At 31.8% G+C, this 10,785-nt stretch overlaps 2 protein-coding genes across 2 annotated transcripts; one reads left to right on the forward strand and one right to left on the reverse strand.

Annotated features, from left to right (window-relative positions):
* Positions 1 to 133: 133 nt before the first annotated feature.
* LOC119840704 (COP9 signalosome complex subunit 1) lies at positions 134 to 2,988 on the reverse strand. Its single transcript, XM_038367415.1, has 4 exons — positions 2,917 to 2,988; positions 2,702 to 2,780; positions 1,280 to 2,626; positions 134 to 624 (listed from the first exon to the last, which is right to left on the reverse strand). Exons 2-4 carry the CDS (start codon positions 2,711 to 2,713, stop codon positions 529 to 531), a joined length of 1,455 nt encoding a protein of 484 aa, XP_038223343.1. The 5' UTR covers positions 2,714 to 2,780; positions 2,917 to 2,988; the 3' UTR covers positions 134 to 528.
* Positions 2,989 to 6,189: 3,201 nt separating this feature from the next.
* On the forward strand, positions 6,190 to 9,999 carry LOC119840852 (gamma-glutamyl hydrolase-like). The gene is made up of 7 exons (XM_038367628.1): positions 6,190 to 6,339; positions 6,419 to 6,685; positions 7,234 to 7,284; positions 7,377 to 7,609; positions 8,208 to 8,314; positions 8,586 to 8,683; positions 9,496 to 9,999. The coding sequence occupies exons 1-7, from the start codon at positions 6,257 to 6,259 to the stop codon at positions 9,830 to 9,832; spliced, it is 1,176 nt and encodes a 391-aa protein (XP_038223556.1). The 5' UTR covers positions 6,190 to 6,256; the 3' UTR covers positions 9,833 to 9,999.
* The last annotated feature ends 786 nt before the right edge of the window (positions 10,000 to 10,785 follow it).

The raw sequence follows: 10,785 nt of genomic DNA on the forward strand, positions 1-10,785 counted from the left end.
TTTCTATCACCAAGTTGTGGCAATAAGGTACTTTGCCCGTTATATTACTCTCGTTAACGTGGGCGTAGTGGGGATGATTAATGGTACTCTTAAAGAGTTTTCTGTATAAGAATATAAGTGATTAAAACTCAAGTTGCATTTACTTTTTTAATATTATTAAAAATTACGTAGACATATCTTGCGGTTACATAGAATAATTCTGTATAAACAATGTTGCAATTAATGCTTGCACCAGTTTTTAGTGTTTCACTCGGTGATAAAAACATTTTCCTTAAAATAAACAGCAGATAGCATGGCCATTACACCCAGTTCACTAAGAACTTCTTAAAGTAGTAACATAAATAATACCTGGGCATTATAAGGATATAAGTTTATCCTAAGAGCAAAGTTTGTGTGTAACAAAGTAAATGCATTATTACTAAAAACAGCTTTTTTACAAAGAAGACAGTAGTCTTGGATATAATCTTTTTCAAATTGCCATGTAAATGTAAAAAGTAATATGTTGACTACATCACAAGAGGTATTTCATCACAAGGCTATGACTGGTTCAAAAGTGCGAGTAGTGAGACTTGTACTGGAGCCTGGTGCTTCACCACCTTGTGGTCCACTGTCTCGTCCAACATTCTGAAATAAAACATTTTTTTGTTTAATTAAACCATCATTTATTTCCCTTTTTTTCTTATCAACAGTATTATAAATTGATATGGTACTATAATAAAGATTTATTTGAAATTTTTACTAATTTAAAATTTTGATATGAAATCTGAGAGGTCCAAATAGTTTTTATTAAAGGTAAATGTTTCTCATTTTCATTAAATAAGTGATTTCAGAAATATTGTTGTGGCAATCAATCTTTTTATAGAAAATGTAAATTATAAGTAAATTACAACAAATATTTCACTAATAATATTAGTTCCCTTTATATTAAATAATTTATGTTAATGAATAATCGTTTTAATAACAGACTTGAGGATCAAAACAGGCAACAGAAAATATAAAAGAAAATATAAATGTAAACATGAGGTTAAGAGAAAACCAACCATTTCCATATAAAATTATTTTAATAGTTCTGTGTCATGAAATTGTTATATTATATACAAACATATTATACAATTTTGAGTTAATCTATCTAATATTACTGCATTGTAATATTGAATTCATATGATAAAATTATATCTATGAGATCTCCCAAATTACATACTACACATCCAAAACATTGAAAAAGACCATTGCACTCCTTATTACAATAAATTGTTTAATTAAAGGAAGTAATATTTACCTTCACATGTATTTGATTTTTTATCATGGCAGCACGTAAAATCAACATTGAAGTTCTTCGCTGGTATTCTTTCCCCATTGCTAAACTCTTTTCAAATGTGGTACTTCTCTGATCTACATCTTTAGCATACAGTATTTTATTATGTGAATCAATGCGAGCCTGGATTTGGCCTTCAAGAATCAATTGCATTAGTTCATCTTCAAGAGCATTGACTGTCCGATTAAAAGCAGCAGCCATAAGACGCATATCCGCTGAGAGATACGGACTAAAGTATTGAATTAATGCCCTGTTCCTTATTTGCATATAAAGAGAATTTAAATGAGGCGCTAAATACATATCTAAGAGCAAATTGTCCCTTATCTCATCTAATAATCTTAAGCAGGAAGCATATTTAGATTCGTAGAACTTAAAAATTATGTCACGTAATTGTGGTTCTAGTTCTAAAAATAATTTAAAAGAACTACTAACTATAACTTGCTTTTGTAATTCAGAACGATCAAAAGTAGCGAGTGCACACAGCCCTCCATAGACAGCCACATTGTTGCTGCTAAGAAGTTCAGGGTATTCACAATGGTCAATACTTGCTGCTAGAAAGTGTTTCGCTGCAGATTTATATTTCTTTGTAGCAAGTTCTGCAAGCCCAGCTGCACATTTTAAGCGAGTTAATATAGCCTGATTGGAATCTTTTCCAGGCACTTCATTGAAGTCTGGTGTACTCTCTGCTTTGGAAACATAGTTGAGGACATGAGCCCAATTTTGCAAATATACAGACACCTTAACTACATTGAGGCACATCATGATTATGTGTTTACCACTTGTACAGTAATCTCTTGCTCTTGAATAGCATTTGAGAGCACTGGTCAAATCACCACAGTCTAGGTAATGATCTCCAAGATCATCATGTCCTCTTCTGATACTTTCCTTAATAGAATTTGTTTTGTAATTTTTTAAATCTGTATCTAATTTTTCCAACTTGATTGCAGCCTTTTTGGTTTTTGACTCAACCCACATGGTGTCAAGAACTGGTATATCTTGAGAGCCCATTTGTACAGCAACATCAGGAAGCCCAGATGTTGCAATTGCTTCTGCTAGCTTTTTGTGAAGTGTTTGATAAAGACTTACATTATAGGTGGTCATAACATATGATATAGCCATTTTAAGGGCTTCTAATCTTAACGATGGACAGTGATCTGCTACGAACATTAATCTGTACAACTTCGCAAAGCCGGTATACGAGGCAGCATAGGTTTCTAGATCTAATGAAGGATTCTCGACCACATAGCATTCTGTTTCATTATTTTCATTGTCCTCAAGTGGAACGTCCACTTGCATTGGTTCCGCCGTATTCTAAAATAAAGAGTATATTAATTAATATTAACGTTAGCATGTTTGACTGATTTCATGTCTTATGATTTTACTTACCATTTCAAACATCTTATTTGTAAATTTTTATTATACTAAAGAAAATACGCGAATTCCACTGTCAACGCAGGAAACCAACCTAGAACACAACTTATCGTTTATTGTTCAACATTTGAGCAGATTTGGTGCTTCGGTAATTTAGTTATTTTAACTATTATCACATATAAGTAGATTATGGCGTAATGATTTGCTTTTAAAAATTATTATCAAAATACCTTTATCATTACGTTTCTTTTTTGCAGCGGCATTTTTCTTTTTTTTGACGACGATAGTTTGGTGTTGCCAATAAAAAAAATTATACGGTATAGATAAACGAAAAGTGTAGTCTGCGTTATCATTTAAGAAAAAAAAACATATATATTTAGCCTTTACGGTTAATTCAAATACGTGTTATTTAGTTTTATTATAATTTAAAAACCAATAATTTTTATGCTTATCCGTCTAGTAGTTATTGTTATAACTAGAAAAAAATTGGGCGTCTTCGAATGTAATGCATTTTTGAAATGAAACTTCTTTAGAATCGTTGTGATTTCAAACCTGATGCAACGGAAAAAACCTCTATCGGGTGTGAATTGCACACACACTTTTATTTGCTCAAAGCTGGTCCTAACTATAGGTAGTAATAGATCTTTCGTGTTGCGTCTGGTATATGTTAATTTCTTTTTTATGAATGTTATTGCAGTATAATTTTGCATATTTGTTTCATAAATATTCTTGATTAGAATATCTGTTGCATATTTGTATAATTGTTTAATGTTCATCAGTTTTTTTTCTTTGTAAATTTTAAGTGACGCTGTGAGAATTATTACAGTGATATAATATTTTAATGATTTTATTCTGTGTTATTTGAAACTCTTTCTGTTTATATTTTAACAGCATAGGACGTTTTTAATATAATAATAGTAAAGAGATTGTACTGAAACCATTTATAAATTGTTGAGGTCTTCTTGTGCTTGTGAAATAATGTTATTTATGCAGGATCCAAAATAAAATAGACATGTATCATCTGTGGTGATTTCACAATGTAGACCAATGTCATGGATATTATTCACATAGATTAAGAATAATATTCGTTCTAACACCGAGCATTGATGTATTCCATAGGTCATTGGTAATGGATGGCTTTCTTTTCATAGATATTCTGCACTATTTTAAAATTTCTAATATTCTGCACTGTTGCCAATCTGCTCTCGATGACTTAAACCTATGTATACGATACCTAAGGCACTAGACTTTTCTGTTATAGCACTTTTTTAATTGATTCAATGTCTTGATATAATCGTGTAATCGTTTCGCTTATTATCATTGCAGCTCTGCTCCTATGTATCTTTAAAACAAATTATCCTTTTTGCGAATTGAAAACTTTAGCCTTCGTTCGGTGGACAAGCTTACTTAGTATTCCTGTCCAACGTACATACTTCTTTGGTAAATCTTTTGTTGCAATTGCTTTTTTGAAATTATTTACTTACCCTTATCTATCGGTAAGGTTTAATAAATAGGTAAGGATACCTAAATACCTTTGAAATTCCCTTGCGATGACACTTTCTCTGAACTGCTTATATTTCGGCGCATTTACGTATTATTGTCTATGCATATGTGTGTATTATTGTATGTATGTATTTATAGTATAATGATATGTATATAATATGTGACATCTGCGAACCCCCACTTAGCCAGCATGGTGGATGTTTGCCTAAACCCTCGTATGACTTAGGAGGCCCGGGTCCCTGCAGGATGGGAAAGAAGAGAAGAGAGGAGCAAATAAATATGGACATGCGACGATATTGATAATATATGTGTATATTTGTAAGTTAATGTGTATATTGTCTTGTATATTTATTTGAGTAGATTATTATTGTGTATGTTTAATACAAATGTTGTATATAACTCTCTTCTCATATAAATAATCTCTTCTAACATAAATAACATATTAAGAGCTATACAGCTGCGTCTATTCTCAGAAGAATATTTGTTTCCCACTTTTGCGAAAACTTTCATTGTCCTATTACAATTGGTCCTAGCGTTATATCGTAGAGCACTCCTCTTTAGTGGTACTATTCAAAATAAAAATACTTGTTCAATTGGAACCCATATTTCCTGAGATGAGCAAGCAACCAATACAACAGCAACAGTAAAATACAGTAGCTAATCAAACAAGCAAACACTTCAGTCTATAATAGTATATATAGTTATCTCTCACCCCTTAGAAGATTTTGATAGGTGGTGGCGGTCGCTCAGACGAATTACCAGCGCAATTATTCGTTCAAACATTCAAAAAAGAGAAGTTACGATACACTTAACTTCTCTTTTTGGGCCCATATCCTTTTCATATCCTTTTCCTTACCCTTCCCAGTCCTTTCCTTTATTATATCGCCAATTCTTTCTTAATCCCTTCCCAAAAAGTCGGCAATCCATTTGTAGAGGCGTAAGGTCTGCAATGGACCTTAACCACCTCTAAATGTTCATGGGCGGTAGCGCTTACTATCATGCGTCCCACCAGTTCCATTGCCGACGGTAACGTAAAAAAAACTTAGTTTTTCGTTATTCAAAGGTTTATTAAATTGTACCAAACAACCTTTCAGCATCTTTGCCCATTGGGTATTTAAGGGGGCTTCTAAAAAACCGCATCCACGCATGCGCGCATTGCATTGATTGTTTTTAAAACGTCAGGATGAAATATAGTAAAATGATAAATGAACTTGTCGTATGTTTATCGTATTCTTTTAAGTGGCAAATGCACTATATATGATGATTAAAACGTGTTATTTCTTTATGATAACCGTAGTCAGAGACCTGATTATTTACAAGAAAATACACAACATGGGTAAGAAGTTAATAATATTATTATACGCAATAATAATATCTAATAATATTGATTTAGTTGAATTTCGGTTAAATAGCAATTTAAATATTCTGAAACAGTCTAAAAACACTTATCATTATCATCAGCCCACATACATTCCCACTGTTGAGACACAGGCCTATGAGGGTTTAGGCTATAATCCACCACGCTGGCCAAGTGCGGGTTGGCAGATGTCTCATGTCGTCTAACTTTTGATTCTTGGACATGCCGGTTTTCTCACGATGTTTTGCTTCACCGAAAAACAGTAAACCTATCTGCAAATATCTTTAATTCAAGGTTCATGTGTCTAAACACAATTTGATAAAACAAGATTCCAACTGTATTCCAATGACATGAATATGCTGACGTGCCTCAAATAATTTAAAAATCCCTTTATATTCTATTCCTATTTCAATACAATTCATCGACATTGACTAATTTCACTATCACTATCGTCCGACTGAGAGAAGAACCATTGAACTCAATTGCTATCTGAGAAAAAATTATCACAAATATTTGTCGTAGATAATATTGCTAATTAAGATTCCGTTGGGCTTCCTTGTGTCGTTTGTCGCGATAAAATTGGATAAAGAATGAGACCAATATAGAAAATCTATTGTTAGTAATATATGTGTACAAAGCACGGCGTGCGTTTACTTGGCGTTGAATGTTGGTGTTATTTATATTTAGTAATCTAGTCGTACTTTAACCTGATGCATGTCGAAATTAAATCTTGTGTGATACGTGATATAAAAATTTGTTTTGTTAACGATTTGTCGAGTATATTTTTCGTGTGGTTAGTGTTTTACTATATCGGGTTGTAGTTTTTTTTATGTTTTGTTTATGATATAATTTTTTGTATGTTGTTGTTATAGGTTGGTGGGTGGGTTCCCTAACGGCTGGATAGAAATGGTTACTTTAAAGAATTTAATATTCTTGATTGCGGTATATTTATCCTATTGTAAAGGTGGTGAGACGAGAACTGAAGAGGCAATAAATGACAGACCGATAATCGGAGTGTTATCACAAGAGCAGTCAAGACATCTTCATTCAAAATTTCCTCATGAAAACTATACAAGCTATATAGGAGCGTCTTACGTGAAGGATGTGGAAGCAGCGGGCGCAAGAGTTGTACCAATATTGTAAGTAAATAGTTTTTATTATTTAGTGTATATATTCGGCGCGGTTTCATAGTTTTCAAAAGATATTTTAGTTCGTAAGCTACATTATTGCCAAATATCGTCAAAATACGTGCAGCAGCTTTTGCTTCAAAGAATAACAAACATACATTCATACATCGTTACAAACTTATGCGTTTAGAATATTAATAAGATAGGATAATACGAATTACTGAAAAGGCTGAAATGATTTTTATGGATTTTAATATTTTTGTTATTTCATGTTAAATTAAGAAATACAATAAATATTGCGCAAAGCTCGGTCATCCAGGTATCTAAGTGCTGAAATTGTAAGTGTAGTGTTTTTCTTATTAGAAGGTAATATAAGCGAATAATCTTATAGTTCTCTGAAGTAGATACTAGCTGACTTCTAAACGTTAACATTAAAAAGTAGATAAATTGCAGACTTTCAAATTTCCTTACGAGAGAACGTATACATTTTTTTTGCATTATTACGATATGTGTAATATCCCTCAACCACATAAAATAATATGAGCAACAATTATTTTCAGGATTGGAAAAAAACGCGCCTACTATGAAGATCTCTTAAAGAAAATTAATGGGTATATATATTTTTTTATTCGAAAAATTTTAAGCTTTTAAATTAACATCGGGTGAAAACTTTCAGATAGAATATATTTTAAAATATTTTCAGTGTTCTGCTTCCTGGTGGAGCAACGTATTTCAACCAATCAAATGGGTTTGCTGACGCCGGCGAGTATATTTATGAAATCGCTAAAGAAATGAACAATGCTGGGGATTATTTTCCGATATTCGGTACATGTTTGGGGTTTGAACTACTTATAATCCTTGCGTCAGGACGCGGAAGCAAAGAGAATAGAGTACAGTGTTACTCTTTCAAGAATTTGCCTCTTAACTTTACAAAGGGTAAGTAAAATGTTGTTATTAATAAATAAATAAAATAAAAATAAATGAATAAAATATTAAGAGCTGATTAAAAGTTCACATAATCGATCGATTACCAATAACGAATTTTTGCTTGATCACACTCGTTCACGTTCAAATACTTCTTTTTCTTGTTCTTCTCTGGTAGACACCACTCGTAACACTGTTACGGTCGTATGTGTGCGGCGCATTTGCTTCCCATCAGGCAATTTGTTCGTTTGCCCTCCAATAACATAAAAATGTATATTTTCATAAATTGTACGATACAACAATTTGATTCAATCATTTGTAGGCATATACTACTACCTACAATATAAGAATAAATTATCGTCGTAGCTCATATCTCAATTCTATGTCACACGTTTAATTACACTTTAAATTTCATTTTTTGATGATATCAAGGTATATGTCCATGTCCATCTCTGATTTATCGTTTAACTTTAAGATTTCAAGTCACAATATGCACAGACTGCTGAGACAATTTTCATACCCCTAATAGTTAAATCTACCTAGTAAATAACAGTCACAATTAGTATATTATGATTCTTATCTTAATGATACATATGTCTCTTCTTTTCAGATTTTCGTACCAGTAAAATGTTTAAGGATGCTTCTAATGATGTTATCCATATCCTTTCAAATGAAGATGTCACTGTTAATGCTCACCAATTCTGTATTATCGATGAAGTAAGTACCCTTTTGAATCGGATATAAATAGAACAAAATAATTAAATCATGTTTATTTAGTTTCAAAACATTTATTATTAAGTGGGTTTTTTATACTCGAATGTTAACGTTAACATTTACTTATCCTGCAATCATGGCTTTGTCATAGAATTGGGTTGATTTTGTGTGTTGTTAGGTAGAGACTTGAACGAACGAACGAACTTGAGAAATTTGAACGAAAATCGCTTCTATAAAATTGTCTGAAATGAAATACCTACTTTGTTTGTTTTAGAATTTATTCTCACATAATTTGACCAAGGATTGGCATATCACATCACATAGTAAGGACGACAATGGAACATCTTTTATCGCCAGTGTTGAACATATCAGGTGATACATTTTAAAAGTATTTTCATTATAAACTATTAGCGATCCGCCCCGACTTCCCACGGGTGCAATGCTGATACTAAATATACGACAAAAAAACTGTGAACGTTGAATATAAATACATACTACCGCCCAGTCCGGCCAGTACCGCCGCAAGCGCTACGTCACTCAATTTTAAATCTTTAATTATATCATCGATAATGTTAATTTAATTGTGCTGTAAAGGACCATATAGATTTATATTAAATCAACAATGTATTTAAGCTATTTAATTGGATAAGAATTAATGGTGTATTGGTTAAAATCGCTTCGAAAATTAGCCAATATTTGTCGTAAAAGTAAATGACGAAAAATTTTATTGTGGGATATCCATAAGAGGTAGATAGACGTACGATTGCGGAGTTTTCTGTGGACCTTTCAATGTGTACAAATAATTAGTAAATTATTTTTATAAATCTCGTAGGGTTCAGCCTGCGTTTGCAATGTAAGCGGGAAAAAAAAACTGATAATTAACGACATCACATTAGAAACATAAAAAATAACAGTATTTCTTATACCTTCCTCTTGATTCACTCTATATATTAAAAAAAACCTATCAAAATCCGTTGCGTAGTTTAACAAGATTTAAGCATACAAACGGACATAGGTGCAGAGAAAACCACTGTGTTTTATACTATGTATTAAATCGTAGTAGTGAATATTCAATTGTTATCCAATCGATGTATCATTAATTTGACAAAGGCAAGGCTAATTTAAATTCTAGAATACTTTATTTATAGTATTGCCGTAAATATAATAATGTTATGTAATTGCAGGTATCCTTTCTATGGAGTTCAATTTCACCCCGAGAAAAGTGCCTTCGAGTGGAAGTTATCAAAAAGCTATGCTCACACCATGAATGCTATAAAGGCAAATCGGTATTTCATGGATTTCTTCGTTAATGAATGTAGAAAGAATAACCATACGTTTTCGAGTGTCAAAGAAGAAAATGAATATTTAATTTATAATTATATGCCCAAGTTTACAGGCGCGCTCGGGAGCGCGTATCAACAGTGTTATTTCTTTGAGCCTAGAGGGGAAGAATCTGAAGAAGTATTAATTAATAATAATAAACATGATATGTATGAATCTTATAAGACTGATTTACTATAATTTTTTTTTTCTGGACAGACGTAGACTATGATCTTTCAACGCTGATAAAATATAAAAATTGATTCATCAAATTTTTTAATGTATTCTTAGATCCTACTAATATTATAAATGCGAAAGTTTGTAAGGATGTGTGAGTGTGTTTGTTGCTCTTTCACGCATAAACTACTGAACCGATTGCAATGAAATTTGGTACGTAAACAGCTGGACAACTGGAATAACATATAGGCAACTTTTTATCCCGATTTTCCTACGGGATACGGATTTACGCGGGTGAAACCGCGGGGCGCAGCTAGTTATACATAAAACATGCTTGTTGCATATGTGTAGTCTTAATAATGTATCAAATGTTTTTTGTTATTATAGGAAGGCGGCACTTTTAAAGTTAAATTAAAGATACATGAGTAATCAATTGTTTAATTATAAAGATAAGATTATAAGTTATATTGTGTAAACGGAAATTGTAAATATAAGTAGATACATTTTATTTATATATAGTACAAGCGTTGTTTGTCAAGTTTATATAATCGTTTTGCTTTGTTTGTTAATGTGATGTATTAGAATATATTTAATGAAATTAAGTTTTTAGTCTACTGGAATTGTAAATATTTTATTTTATGTCACAGCGGTCAACTGACCTAGTGGTTCGCCTGTTGGTAAATGTTAAATCAAACAATAAATATATAAGTGTCGCCTGCTTATAAAACCTCATTTATGTGATTTTCAACATCTTTAATTTTATTTTGTACGCGAGCTTTTGAAATAGCTTCTATGAAAGTAGCTTACGTATTATTTTTCGATTATCTCAACACGTCATTATCTCAAATAAAATATGTTTAAATAAATATATAGCAACAAAAACGGATTTTTATTTATGGTCATTGTACAGTAAGAATTTGCTATAATTGTTAACTTACATAATATTTACCTTAAACTCTATTATCTGTACTGTATCA

Source organism: Zerene cesonia, chromosome 7, assembly GCF_012273895.1.
Source record: "Zerene cesonia ecotype Mississippi chromosome 7, Zerene_cesonia_1.1, whole genome shotgun sequence".
NCBI lineage: Eukaryota > Metazoa > Arthropoda > Insecta > Lepidoptera > Pieridae > Zerene > Zerene cesonia.

Coding starts and splice junctions, on each gene's coding strand:
- LOC119840852 (XM_038367628.1), top strand. CDS start 6,257: ATGCATGTCGAAATTAAATCTTGTGTGATACGTGATATAAAAATTTGT. Junction 6,340..6,418: donor TCGAGTATATTTTTCGTGTG/GTTAGTGTTTTA, acceptor TTGTTGTTATAG/GTTGGTGGGTGGGTTCCCTA. Junction 7,610..8,207: donor GCCTCTTAACTTTACAAAGG/GTAAGTAAAATG, acceptor TCTTCTTTTCAG/ATTTTCGTACCAGTAAAATG.
- LOC119840704 (XM_038367415.1), bottom strand. Junction 625..1,279: donor AAAATCAAATACATGTGAAG/GTAAATATTACT, acceptor GTTTTATTTCAG/AATGTTGGACGAGACAGTGG.